The following is a 15,146-nucleotide window of genomic DNA, read 5'->3' on the forward strand; positions in this document are numbered from 1 at the left end:
CAAGCACCTAATTGGTTCTCCCTTCTGGCATGTGAACCTGGATTTTGCAGAGAGGGCGCAGGAGAATGATGGCTGAACATAGATGTATGTGGTATTCCACTAAGGAGTAAGAGGAGAAATCCAGGAAATTCTTCAGACTTCCTATCTGCCTGTATAATTTGCCAAAGCTGTTTTAAGTTAGTTCTTCTTGGAATTACTGACTGAACAGCAACTTCAGCTGTGTACAAGATGGGAAGCAGAGCCACTGCATACAAAAGAGCAAGGAGACAGAGGTGGTGATGAGTCTTGACAAAGAGATGCTCCCCATTTTGCAGGAAACCAAAACATAGTTACAGTCAGTTAGCTGAGAAGAGGTAAAATGAAATGTGACCCAAGGATACACAGAGTAACCAATAAAAGATGTTCAGAAACCTTACTTTCCTATAATACAACTTTTTCTGCTGATCGTGTATTACAATTGGTGATACAGCTGGAAAGATTATCACAGTTAAAATGGGAAAAGAAACAAACAGGGAAGGAATGCTCACCAGTATCCAAAGAACCAGGTTCGCAAGAAAGACTCCACAAAGGAGGGATCTCCAGAAAGAGAACCTTTCCCAATGGCAGTCAGCCCTTAAATGGGGTCTAGGAGAGGTGCAGCCAGGCTCCACCCCTTTCAGTCACACAGCTGAGTTGCTTTCACCTGCGCTCCCACGGCTGACCCAATCCTTTCCCCAGGTGATCCATCAGTGGTTGAAGCCATGACTCAACAGTTGCCATACATCATATTTTGCAGTTGACTAACTTTTCCCCTTTACTTAACACAGTATCCAAGCTACCAACTCAGAAGCTGGACTGCTGCTGGTAGCAGCCTCGCTGTCAGCCAGAGCTAAGAAAAGTACGCATAATGAAGTTAGCAAAGAGGTAAGTGCAAGTTCTCCTTCAACTAAGTAAATACTGGCCCTTTTAAACTTTTATTTTAATAATGGGGGTTTTAAAATCATGCAGATGTCAAAACAAATTCAACCTCCTTTTTTACTGTTTTTAAAACCAAAACCTAATTAACGAGTCACAGCTTTTTGCACTTGAGCAGTCAGTGTGTAGGAAACTGGGTAGGAAACTGATGGCACAACTTTCCTTAAATAAGCTTGCTGGCTCCCTCTTCATCTGAAGCTCTGTTTATACAAACATCTCAACCTTACCCTTTGGATTAACTTTAACTAACAAACAGAAGAAAGCTCCCTTCTTAATGCTGGCCAGCAATGAAGGCGCTTACAACAAATAAGCACGATACCTTCATACAGATAGACAAATGCAAGCTAGAATGGCAAAAGCTTTTGAGACAAATGACAAAAGAAACACATTCTAAACTATATCCCAAAAAGCGACAGAACACATTTCTCTTGAATATATCTGAATATCAAAGAACTTTGTGCTGCCATCTTCACGTTACAAGATAACATGCTCAAGTTTAAAAAAAAAACAAACAAAAACAACAAAACAAACAAACAAAAAAATTAGAGGAAGAAACCCTCATGAAAAAGGAAAGAGCAAATGAAGCTATTCTAACAGCTGCCTGCATTTCTATACTCCATAACCAGGACTAAAAAAGTCACTAACAGAAATGGTTGAATGTTATCCAGATGCGTCACTGTTTCATAAGAAAAGACCAGTTAGGAGATTAAAAGACAGGCAAAATTGAGGAAAGAAAGTATGTAAAGAAATCCCAGTTTGTCCTGTAATAATAAATACAGCTTTGGGGAAGAAAAAAAAAGGAACAATTGCTTAGGAGGTCTGGTTTTATTATTCTTTTCAAAAAAAAAAAAAAAAAAAAAAAAAAAAATTAGTATTAATAACAAAGTTATCAAAACCTCTGCACAGGATAATTCTTTGTGCACACATTAGTCTCATTTAAACTCTGGAAGGAAAAGACTAGAAAGGAAAAACGCTTGAACACATAGACTTGTACTTCCAAACTATGATGTATAACCTGAAGGGTGCTTCTTATTTTGCTGGGTTTCATGTTTATGTATGTCTATTTACACTGCTAATCTGCCTGTGTAATTACTTGATTGTAGGCAAACTCAGGATATTCACATGCAGAAATCAGGCACACACGTGCTTCAGCAGCCAAAGCATCTGAAAACTACCACAGCAGCTACAGCCATAGTGATTCTGCTGCCAGTGATGCTCACATTCCAGCTGGGATAGTCTCATTTTTACTATTCAGAATTTCATGATCTATATTTAAAAGTAAAATATATTCTTTCTGTCTGTAAATACAGAGCAGAGCTTCTCTATCTCTGAGGATGCCTGAGTTTCAGTGGGAGTGGTGAGGGATCCCTATATGTGAAGTTTATGTTTGAGTGCAGCACTACTTTCTTCTACAAAACAATTGTAAACAATCCCAGTTTATTTTTTCAGCAGAGCAAGCAAAGCAGTCTTCCTCCTGCTGGAACAGGAGTTTATTAAGGGTCCAAAACCATCTCTGAATCACAGAGCATAATTTTTCCTGCAGTAAAACGGTCATCTCCTCGGATTTCAGCATTGATAACATTTCCTACTGCACCGTTAAAATGAAACGTACAAGTTTCATTTTCACAGTTCTGCTGATGCCAACTTAAGTTGGATCCAGTCAAGAAAAGATGAAATTTATCATCAATATCACTACTAATAGTTGTTGCTGAGCTACTATAAAGATTATAAAGGGGTGCTTTATAAATCTGAGGACCTCAGGACCTATCACCCATTCCTACACAACGCTGCTGGCTTCTCTCCAGCTCTATAGGTTTTGTGTTTCTTTCCAGGAGCAGCTGGACAAAATGCCAAAACCAAAGGTTTAATAATATGGGTGGCCTATCACTACACCACTTACATGCTCAGTGATCACTGTCAAATGAACAGGAATGTTTTTTCCTTTAAAGGCCCTTCTGAAGAAGCATGAAAATGAAAACACTTCTTTTTAATCTCCTCACATGTTGTGAAGCCTTATTTCTCATATGTACTTCCACATTCCTCATTACATTTTAGTTACCATTTTGATCATAAGGGTTTTTATTTGTATTCATTCCTCCATCCCTTGGCTATATGTAACAAACCAATCTTTTCACTAACACACATAATCATTCTTTCTGTCCGTTTCATGTGTGTTTCGCACAGAAAAAAAAATCCCACATCATACATACATTATACCCATTGTTTTCCTTAATCCCATCTCTACTGACAGAATTCTTGACTTTCCCCATACACAGACATTTTTACATCCTCATTCTTTTCACTACTCATTATTAGATGTTGTGTTTGTTGTTTTTTCTGAACCACACATTTATTTTCCTCAAATTTTACTTCAAGCTTATCTAAAATTGAATCCCAGGGAGATTATTTTTTTGGAAACCAAGACCCTTAGCACCACTAACTCACCTGATTCCTGTCCCTGGCATTTGCGTAGCGGAATCGCTGGATGTAATAGAAGACCAGCCATGCCAGCGAGATGATCATCAGCACAATGAAGGAGATGGAGACAAACACCACGGAGGTCCGGCTGACGTACTTCTGCAGGTTTCGTGTCCCAATAGTTATATACATCATCACAGTGATGTTCCTCTCCAGGAGGCTCACTATCTCTTTTCCTTTGGGTTCAGGAATCATTATTGCTACAACATCATCGAGGCCTGTCAAAGAGGAGAGAGAAAAGAAATTTTCATTGGAACAGCTGAATACAATGTGTGGTAAGGCAATAAAGCAAAAATATTACCAAAAAAAAGCTCCTCTTTCTCATCCTGATTTTCATCAGGAGGTAAGCTGGGTGGATGCGGTGAAGTTTTCAACCAGAACCAGTTACACAGTTTGTTCCTATAAAGCTGATCTGTGAGATACATAAAACACGTTTCATGGTTTGGCAAACACAGGCATCCAATTCTGCTGAGGCTTATCCAGCGGAATAGTGCTGTAACCACCACAGCAAGAGAGATCTGTTGGAGCTAGCGTAATTCCCTCCAACACCCTATGCACTCATCATCGCCCATTTTGCACAGCCACAAAGCTCCTCCAAGTTTCCACTAATACCAGAGGTGCTTCCAGTCAGTGATTCCCACAAGGCTGGAGGGTGAACGCATCAAAGCGTTGTTCTTTTTGCTCCAGGCCAGGGATGGGAGAGAGCTGCAGGGACAACAGGATCTCTACACATAACTGCCCTATGCCACCAAGGCACTCTACAGCCTGAGCTCACCCAGGTGTTTAGAAGCCATACTCAGAGTCAGCAGCACCATTTCATTTCCTAAAAAATGTTACCGCAGACCAGCTCAGCCCCTGACATAGTTTACAGCACACACTCCATAAGGGCATGTGTCAGCAAACCAATGCAGCAAAGGGGCTTCCATTATTAGGATGGGGTAGCGTCTTCCTACTATCCTGTCAGCCCATCTGAAGCCACAGCTCTGTGAAATTAGGCCCTTTCATGACTCTGCATCATTTTTCCTTTATGCACAGTGCTGGTTTTGTTTTATTTGTGTTACACGCTGCTGAAATTGTTTTACTTTCTTTTACATGCCCTCCGTACACAACAAATGAAAAAGTGAAATTGACTGGGATGAGGCGGCTTGTTAGAAGCTCTTCTAGCTCTTTGGATAAAAAGAACTCTTTTATGGTTAATATTAGGCAGATTTTCCTTTCTCTTCATTAAACAAGTGTACACAGCTGAGCTGTATTTTGCAATGGTCAAATCCAGCATTATACTAAATAGCTAAGTATCAAGATGTACTTGAACACAGAAACACACCAGATACAATAACATCTACACTGACCATGAACTGGAATTTAGAAAGGAAGGTACAAACTTGAAAGAAAGGGTTGAAGTCAGAGAGATGAAGTGGAGGTGAGCGCTTTGGCATTTCAGCTGAAATCCCAGGAGATCAGCTGGCATGCTGTAAACTCCATCATTATCTATATTTTGACTGTGGAAGGAAGGAAGACAAAAAGCCACCTACCGTGGGACATTCATAGACGTGGCACAAGATTGCCTACCAAAGCAGCAACCTGCAACCTCACAAACAGCCACAGAGTACCCACAGCAAAAATAAAACAACAACAACAAAAAAAATTCCACAGCTGAAAAAACTGAAATTAATTTCATCAATTTCTCTCAAAAGCCACCGTTCTGACCTCCTCGCTTGTCCAAACAGCCATCTAACATCATCTGCGCTGTGATGTAGGAAGTGGTGTGGAAGACGTTACTTGAAAGTCTATGCTAATGGGAGGAACAGATGCAAATATTTTCAGTAAGAAAATACAGGTAGCACATTAACTGTTAAGATTATCCTTAACCTCAAATGTCTCTTAAGACATGCTTTAACATCTTTACTATGTCTACTTCATCTCAACAGAGCTCAGTGTGTTTCTGTAGAAGTATATGTGATGGACAATGGCTATACATGACACACTGCACATTAAGAATCATATTCAATTAATAATGGGATTAATGTACCTATAATGACAAGGATTTCACGATAACGTCCTACCTTCTTTCTTTAATTGCAAAGACAGACAAAAATTCTGATCTCCTGGATAAATCTGACCTCATTCCCGCTCTTCAGCACCTGCCCTTGCTGATCAAACTACAGTGCAGCTTTCAGTCTTGGATTTGCTATGGAAGCATCATGAAGTGATGCTCCATTGATAAGAGTGGAACCACACACATACCTTCTCTTCCTCGTCCTTCCATCTCATTGCTAGGATGATCTACTGCCACCTCTGGCCTACGGCCTTTCACTTTACAAAACAAAATACCAACTATATATTGCCATGGACATATGCTAAACAAAGCTGTGTTCAGAAATGCAAAGTCAGAAGACAGCTATTTGCAAGAGGCAGGCGGCTGCTTTTATTTGTTCAAACAATATACTCAAATTGTAAGCTATCTGGTTATTTCCTTGGAAAACACTACAGCTTGTAATGCAGCATTCTTGGAAAAAAAAAAATCCAACAAAACATATCAGCAACAAATAATAAGCAGGAAGATTCTTTTTAGCACTTCATTAAGTTCATGATAATTTCTCCAAGGCCTTATAGAAAGGGCTATTTGGTCAATCAAGCTATTAATTTTATTTTTTTTTTTTTATCTCAAATACATCTAATATTGGAAAAAACAACAATTGCCAAGCGTTTATTTTCCCTTCCTCCCACATATCACAATATTATCAGTGTTTCAGTATCTAATGGCATGTGGGAAGCTCATATATATAGGAAAACTATACATATTCTAGAAGAGAAATAATATAAGGAACCATCAATCATAGAGATGATTTCTATGCTCAAGTACACACTTGTTCAACAGACTTCAGAAAAAGAAAAACTATCTGGCAATATGTACTGATGCTTCTCTTGTGAGTTAGATGCTAACAATGCCTTTCATTACATCCACAATGGCATCTGCACTTTGTGGCACTCTTGTTACCTAACACATTTCTTTTCTTTTTCTGGCCAAGATTAATGCAGACTTTGACATGATTTTTTAAATAGCTGTCAGGATGAATCAGAGATTCATAAATCAGAGGTATTCAGGCTGCAGTGAATGGATTTTCTTCTTCTTCAGCTTAGGAAACACTTAACATATCAATGTTCTCTCCTTATATGCCAGTAACAAAGCAAGCAAGGTAGAACTTGCAGGCATTCGTGATGTTTAAACTCCCTTCAGTTTGCTGAAGAATATTTACCTCACCAAGTATTTCTGAGTGGAGAACACACGCTGCTGATCCACAGGCAGCGATTCAGCTTCTGCGCTCTGCATTCTCTTCTATTATGTAGCTCTGCCAACAGGGCCAATCTTTGCTGGCTCCAGAGGGGCAATACTGCAACACTCTGTACAGGCTCAGGTTGGCTCCCAGCCACAGGGTAACCCTGTGGCTAATCCATCAGTGGCAGAACAGTCCAACCAAGCTGCGTCTGCTTTGTTCACTTAAAAAGAGTTGTTCTGGAAATAATTCTGAATCACCCAGGCACTGTTCCATCCTGCATGGGTCATCCTGAACTCTCCCTCACCCCAGCCTGCAGGAAAAGGAGTAACATTTTGCCACTGTCCAAGGACTGGAGGAACTGTGGAGGGAGGGAGGTGAATGTAAAGAGCCTGCAGTGAGCTTCAGCTCTCCTCTGCCTCCTGCATGAGGTGATGCTCAGCAAAGCAGCAATAACGTCAGAGAATATTTTCAGTGGTGAGAAGAGCACTTAAAAATACCTGGGAGAGCCTCTCCAAACCTTCCTCCTCCCCACAGCACTTAGCTGTGAGCTACATTTCAGCTGGGATGTTATCCACACCAAGTTGCAAACTTCTTCAAGTGTAACAGTCTGTTCCGTGGCGACACAGGAAAACAAAGACTTAGGTTCTGTAACCGATGGCTTTTGTAGCCCTTACAACTCAATTAATAAAGAGATTTTATGGGAAGAGAATGTATGAAACATTTTCCACCTTGTAAACAGGCTTTGGCGACAACCCTATGATGTTTCTTGATTCTGCTTTGGGAGCTGGGGAATGATATCGAAAATGGTCCTCTGTTCTCTTAATTAACAAGCAGGTCCAGCAGTGGGGGGCTGCTTCTTTACTGCTTTGTTAGTTTCTGACTGAGACTCTGACAAGTGCTATGTTTCTCATACATCTTAGAAGATTTATTTCATGCTTGGCAACTGCCAGAAGTCAGAGAAATAATTAAATGAATTACTTGAATAGAATTCTAATTTGGGAGGTATATAGCTCTTCTCCAAGATGTCCTATCAAAATGTCCATACGGATTGCTCCTAAGTTGCACATCAAAATCAGCTACTAAACTATTTCCCTCCACAGATTCTGTAACAGAAAACTCAGATACAATCTTAGAGTTCAGAAATTGCCTTAATGCAACATTGCTCATAACCTAGTCTGTGTTGGGAGTCAAGGAAAAGACACCCACAGAATGGTGCAAGAGCCTAAGCAATTCTTCCTTTACACCTTCAAGAAACAGTTTCGTCATTAGGAATCTATTTCAGTAACTACCACCTATTATGAGCCAGTGAGACAAATGCAGATCTAAACAATATGACAGCCTGCAAAAGCCCAGCTCAGATCATAGTGTTCTGGATTCCCCACGCAGCAAAAGCCAATTCAGCAGTTGTGCTTCCAACAAGCTCAGCAGCCTGGGCTCTGCACAAGCACTGGCTGTGCTGCCACTCATGTGGCTGCTCTGCTGTTACACCCCTGCTGCTGCCTGCATCTGTGCGAATGGATTTCACAATGCAGTCCAGATTATGTGTTTAAAGCAAATTTGGAGCAAAGCATGGACTTCAGGATATACTGTTTCTTTTTCTCTCTAGAACAGTAGCTCAGCTGGGAAGTAACTATCAAAGAGGAAGAAAAGGAATTCACGCTTATGGTGCCATACCTGTGATTGTCCAAGACTGTCTAACCAAGACTGCTGTGCTGGGCTATTCACAAGATAGGAGCTTTTGCTACAGACTTTGTTCTCTCTGAAAATACTACTGCTTACTATTCTGTTTGGTTCCTTTACAATGAAATTACGTGGGAAATAGTATATATGTTAATCAGATGGTATTTCAACTGAATGTTAATGCTGTATAAATCGTTCTAATATTTCACAGTTGCAGCAAGAGAAACATCTTACAGATCACCTGATGAGAGCTGAATCTTAGTTCTGTTCTTTATGACAGAATTATAAATCGACCAGCATATCAGCTTATCTCTGTTTTCTTTTCCCTTTAGCTGTAAGCATAGGCTTAAATTACATTTTTGCGAGATCAAAAATTACTTTGGGAAATCAAAGCAATATTTTAGGCAAACTTTTTTCTGAGTTTCAACTATTTCAGAAAAGTAGCAATGTAAATATCACTTAAATGAAGTCTTGGAATTTTACATATACCCACTGTGAAGAATTATCTGAGTAAAATCATAACATCGTGCAGAAACTCTCCTTTTTGGGGTATTTGCAGCACAGGTCTCAAATTGAAGCGTCAGTAAATGAGACTAGAGGCAAAAACTGGCAAAGAGCAACATATAGTAAGTAACAGTAATACAGCATTGATATATATCTTAGGTGAAATGACCACAGATTGAGATCTACAACCTCTTGCATAGAACTATCTTCGTGCCAGAGGACTCTTCTAGTCCACCAATTTCTAATGAGGTTTCATAACAGTTATAGGCAAATATAGGTGCTTCAAGGTTATTCAGTAAGGCTCCTCACCAAAAACTCTTAAAGAAAAAAGTCATCTAGCCACCTCTGAATAAAATGCTTTTTTCGCATGAAAAAAAAAAAAAAAGAGCTTAAAAGCAGGACCTTTGTGCTGCAAAACAGAAAGCTACCAAATAACAGAAGATACCCAGGAACCACCAATCAATAGAGGGTGGGAAAGCAGGACTCAACATTCACCCTGCTTTTATTATTTTCCCATTAAAATTTTTTATTATTAATTTTAATTCATTAAAATTCCCATATTAATTCCCCAGTTAGGTTTTTGTTCCCCAACTGTTTCTGTTGCACTGGTTTTCTATTTATTTATGTTACCACACACTGGCCCACAGGTTAGACAGACCTTTGGTCTTAAGTGGCAGACTTGCTTTTATGTTACCTGGGCACTGATATTTGCATCTGCTCAGGACAGAAGTAAAATTAAGTCAGGTCTTGACAGCAAAACTACAGGGGCAAAGTCAGAGCTCTAATGAAGCCAAGAGGCCTCACCGCACAGCAGTGGGGAAGGCGCACCTGCTTCTGTGGCTTACAATAGACAAGAGAAGGGCTTGGGCTGAGATAGTTGATGCCTCTTGTATCCAAAACCCAGGTAGGGTCAGAGCCAGGGGAACGGGTGTGTTCTAGGTGCAGAGGCTCTCACCTGGCAATGAGAGCAGGCTGCAGAGCAGGGTAGGATGCATGAAACTTCACCCATTGCTTGCTTCCTGCCAGGAAAGGAGGGCAGGAGCATAGCCCTCTGTCCTCACTGCTGCTACAATGCAGAGCCAAGCCCATCCTAGGGAGCACAGCCAGAGGAGAAAAACACACAGAGGAAGGCCAGAAACAAGGACAGTGTGGCAGCGCATAACTCCATCTCGATGGGTAGCAGGGTGCATAGGCACGTGAGTTTTCATAGTATGCTCTTTTCCTTATTATCCCAGAGTCCTTGCTTTGCAATGACGTGGGTTTTTTCATCTCCTCCCATCCCTGTTTCCACTTTGCTTTCCTATATTTTGCTTTTTGTCTTATATCGCTTTGCTTTCCTGTATCTCTTTCCTATATCTCGCAAAGTGATATTTTCTTCAACTTACCCTTTGCTTCATTTCCCCCTTATTCTTGGCACTCCTAAGGCCCTCCTTGGTCCTTTGCCCATCTTCCAAAACACTGAGCTGTAAATAAGGTCTCCTTAAAAGGCAAGTGCAGCGTCTGCTGGAAAGAGGAGTGACACCTTTTCCCCCCAGCCATTCCTTTTCCACATTATAAAAGAAGGAAACTCTTCCATGCAAACACTTATTTTTTTTTTTTCCTCAGACAATCTTACTGTCACAAATCATTTCTCTCTGCAGAAGTACAAATATCTAATAGGACAGTTAAAGAAAAAAACCCTACTGATGTTAATGAGTGGCTGCAGTATTTAAATAACTGATACTGAAGTTTTTTCTTTGGTCCTGAGGTGAACAACAATAACCTCCAGCTGAGATATTCTCGGTTCATTTCTTCTGATGCTGAAACCAGGAGAGGCAAGATGCTTCTGGCTGTGATCTTCTCAGCAAAAAGCAGTCTCGGCCACTTTTTATTACAGTTGAGGGAGAAAGAAATTTCTGTTCATGTTTTTGTAATCAGCTCTGATCTTGTCAAGGCTGTAAAAGCTCAGAATGTATTGACTTCCTCTAATTTTATGCAGAAACTGCAGCAAAGGAAAAAGAAGTAAACAGCTATAAAACTTACAAAATCCAGCTCGGCATGATAGCTGCATTTGTCCTGGGCTTCCTTCCCATAGAATCAGCTCATCAGTCTGCTGAACTAACCAACACTAATGAATCAGTGTGTTGTTATTTATTCACACTTAATTACAGGAAAAAAAAGGGTGGTTCTCTGAGAGGTTTCCCCAGACCCCAGCCCAAACCAAGGCACAAGCTTTAAGGTTTTCTTATCATAGTCAAGGAAGTGCTTAACTATAATCCCTAATCATTTGTTCTGAAGGCATCTCTGGAAATTCCCTTTGTTATCTAAACAAGATTTGATGACACTTGCTGTAAGTTCTCTGTTCTTGAATCTGCCTTTGCATTTTTTTCATGTACAAGGTGACCAGAGAGAATCCTTCAGGCAGGTCTTACAGCTAGGATAGCCTCAGGCTCCAACTCATAGCAAAGCATGCCACAGAGATAACCTTCTCGGGGCTGGGGCAACACACACCCACTACCTAAGCAGAAGCCGCCTCGCTATCTGTACTGGAATTATGCCAAAAGAAAATATGTCTTAAATAGCATCTGAAGTAGCTGCGATAGAGTGCAGTCCAAACACAAGCCAGCTCCAGTGCCTGGCGCTGCTAGAGCAGTATAAACACATTTTCATTTACAAATGGGGAAGCTCAAGCAAACGTGTTGAATGACTTTACAAAGGGTCACTGAAGATAAGTGCACGGCATCTAAATCCCAGCCTCTGTGAAGGAAAGATGAATCAGCAGAATGGCTGGGGCTGCCCACATTCTCCCAGGGCTCAGCACAGCCCTGTGTCTGCCCCAGCTGCCCTCTCCTCCTGGCAGATCGTCCTGCATGAGGACATGCACACAGCTTGTCACAGCACCTTGCATTAAGCCCTCCTCCCTTCAAACTACAGATCCCTTCTCAGGTACGTCTGTACCTGGGGTAACTGGGACATTTGCACTGAATGGAAGAGAAAAATGAGGTCAGTAGGTAATACTGAAACGATAAGGGGAGGTTTGCAGTGCCTCCCACAATGTACTACCCAGGGATGTGCCAGCAGCTGGGAGCAGTGAAAGCAAACACAAAGCACGGCTTCCCGCTGCAAATGCACAGTCAGCCCACAGCCAGCTGCAGTACACACCTGGAATTCCTCCTTGCAAACTTGAGCCCCATGCCTTGACAAGACCCGAACACGTATGAAATGCATTTACACAAAGAGCCGTGGAGTAATCAGAGATAAAAACAGGGGAAGCAAATAAACGGTGCTGGAAGTAACAGGAGCTGCTGTTTGCATAATTGATTAACCTATATGAATTATGTCCTGCTAATACAGTTCAGTTCTGTCTGTGTTTTGTAAAGTTTGCAAGCAAAGAGCATTGAAAACACATAGGAAATTGGGAAATAACCATGAGACTATACACAGAAAAAAAATATAGTCATTACCACGCACATTAATCAACAGCTTTTCATCTACATTTAGAGACAGAAGCAGTGAGCTTTTGGTGTTGCAACAACTCCTGCTTGTTTACTCATGAAATCAGATGTTAAAAAAAATACTAGTGCCATATGCAAAATAAATAGCATTCAAATGTGGTGAGTAAAATATTATTAGGAACTTTCCAAAGAATGAAAATGAGGAAAAGAGAAAGAGACGGAGAGAGGAACAGGGAGAAACATGTAAAAAATCTAATTTCAGCTGAAGCCCCCAAGTTCTAAAACCATGTTTCAAGCACTTCTAGCACCGCTGGAAATATCTTTCAAGACCATGAGGTTTCATCTGCACTTCGAGCTGAAAACTGTTAATTATAGAAATTAGATGGGGACCAGAAGAGGCTTTTTTAAATCACTGATCATCACTGGTCCTACGTCTGGGACAGCATCAATTCCCAGCAGAAGTCCAGGCATTTCAAAGGCTCCCAGGGTCTTGCAGCCCTCTGATACCTTCTCCACCTCTCACTGCAGTATCTGGGTGCAGCTGATTAAACCAGAGCTCTGGCTGAAGGTCATCCTCCTTAGTATCCAAATTAGCAAGCAGGGACAGCTCAAGAGCGCTGTAGCTTTCCCATGACTTTCTCAGCCTGATTTTCACACTGAACCAATGACCAGGCACCGTGGCTTGGAGAAAAGGTGATACAGCAACATTGCTGCTGGGAGAGGGGCAACTATGCACATCCTCCACTTGCACCATCAATCTGCCACTTGAAGTAGCTCTACAGGACACCTGATTTTCTCCAGAGAAGAGATAACTTCCTAAAAGAGGCCCTCAGACTCCTTTGCCTACTAATCCAACACAGAAAATCCCCAAACCGAATGATTCAGTGTGCTTTTGAGCAATGCTGCTGGGTGTACTCCAGTGCAAGTGAGCTCTAATCAGCTGGGTGAGAAACAGGTTCAGAGCAGCAATCCTAAAACTCTCTGGAATTGCTACAGGGGATTTCCTCTTTCTTATCTCAGAGAAAACTTGGGCAGAAGTGTGAAAGCATCCGTTACTTGTATTGCTCTGTGCTGGGGGGATGGGAGTAGAAACGACCGACAGGAACAGTGAAAGGAAACGTAGTGATAGAAAGAAAGTGGTGGAGACTAACTGCAAATGCGAAACAAAAGGACAAACAAACCTAACCTCAGGCAAAGGGCCAGGAACACTTAGGCAGAGTGAAATGAGAAATAAGCTAAATCTGAGGGGAAGTACTGTCGACACATTGTCAAAGCCTCCAGAGATTGCTGTACATCCCTCAGCGTCATTGGATTTTTATGGGAGTTTTGTAGACCTCTATGATAGCAGTCCTTAGTCATTTCTTTGAGTCCTGTCTTGCTCAATCATTCTTCATACCTTTGAACATACTTTTCCATATAGGGGATGGATAGGTTTGATTAACAGTGGCATGTTTGCCAGCACTTTTTCTAGTTGCTGCCATCTTAAAGAAGAAGACTGAAGAAAAGGTCTTCAGTCATTATGCTCAGCGTAAGTTGCAGCCACAAGCTTGAGCCTTCATCTTTGTCACCTCACGTTAGCATCACAGGGATGATCGATGCCACAAGTCTTTGTACCTCCCACAAAGGCAGCAGTCTAACTTTCATGTAGAATTAGCTTTTGTTCATTCTTAATCACTGATAAGAAATCATTCAGAAAACTACGAAGAACTGCTGAAGTCTCCTCAGTTCATGTAACCTTTCCATGTACTGCTTTCCAACTGATGGAGAAAGATGCACTCCTGGGGGCTCAGTAAGAGCCACACGTCTGACCTGCAGAGTGTCCTTTTTTGAGAGCAAGTTGAGGGAAGCAGGACAGGCAGGGCACCAGGAGCCATCCACTGCACATTAATGAAGGCAAACCTCTCTACCTATGCTGTGCTCTGTTGAATCTTAGCAGTTTCCAGCTAAGCTGGACACCAGCTACAATGCACTGCTGAAATGGCAACTCGTGTATTTTTTAAACTCTCCCATCAGATCTGAACACCAAACAGATGTTGAAAAACCCCTCAGAGAGTTAGTTCAGTGTTACCATGTGGGAATATCCTGCATTGATGCCATGGGTGACACCATCACTAGAGACTGGCTAGGTTAAATTGCAATAAAACGGGAGGTGGGACCCAAGGTGCTTAGTACCTCGAAGGAGACTTCAGAAGTGCCAGCTGCAAGTCCCCCATGTCAGCAGATGCCAGCAGCATGTCTTCCAGGTCTGTAGACAATGGGAAAGAAATCACCTTGGGTGTACTGAAGGACGCTGAGCAGAGGAAAGAAAGGAGGAAAAACGTGCAAGGCTATGTCAGCTGCCTCCTTCAACATGTCATTCAACCCAAGCACTGGACCCACCCAGTTACATCTCTAACCTCTGGCTGTTTATAAGCTGTAAAAAAAACCAAACAAACAACAACAAAAAACCAACAAAAAACAAACGTCTGCAAATTCTGGAATTAAGCAAACACCGCAAAATAGAGAGGGATGCGTCTTAGTTTGCTTTACATCAGATATAAACAAGGATAATAAAGCCTGTCTTGTTTTTGCTGAAGAGTTCTTGTTTTCTCAAGAACTTTGTGAAGGAAGCCTTCACAGCAGTGGGACTGCAGAATCTTTGAGCTGTCCTTTTCAGGTGCAAGAGTTAAAGGACACAACAAGGGACCTGTTTCATATACTGAAATCACAAAGATCAAACTAATGAAAATAAGACAAAAATCATGGAAAAATGTATGATTCAGCTTGAAAAAAACTCACATCCTTTCTCATAAAATCAATTTTTATCTCATTAGTCTCT

The 15,146-nt window shown here is 41.3% G+C and overlaps 1 protein-coding gene across 1 annotated transcript in view; it reads right to left on the reverse strand.

Annotated features, from left to right (window-relative positions):
- The window catches only part of RNF150 (ring finger protein 150), a gene marked incomplete at both ends in the record, with an annotated part of 112,557 nt that overhangs the window by 41,288 nt on the left and 56,123 nt on the right, over positions 1-15,146 (reverse strand). Inside the window, one exon of the mRNA XM_079535137.1 lies at positions 3,400-3,650. Coding sequence (XP_079391263.1) covers positions 3,400-3,650 — 251 coding nt within the window. The remainder of the gene's footprint in view (positions 1-3,399; positions 3,651-15,146) is intronic.

This window comes from Tetrao urogallus (assembly GCF_951394365.1).
Source record: "Tetrao urogallus genome assembly, chromosome: 4".
NCBI classification, from domain to species: Eukaryota; Metazoa; Chordata; class Aves; order Galliformes; family Phasianidae; genus Tetrao; species Tetrao urogallus.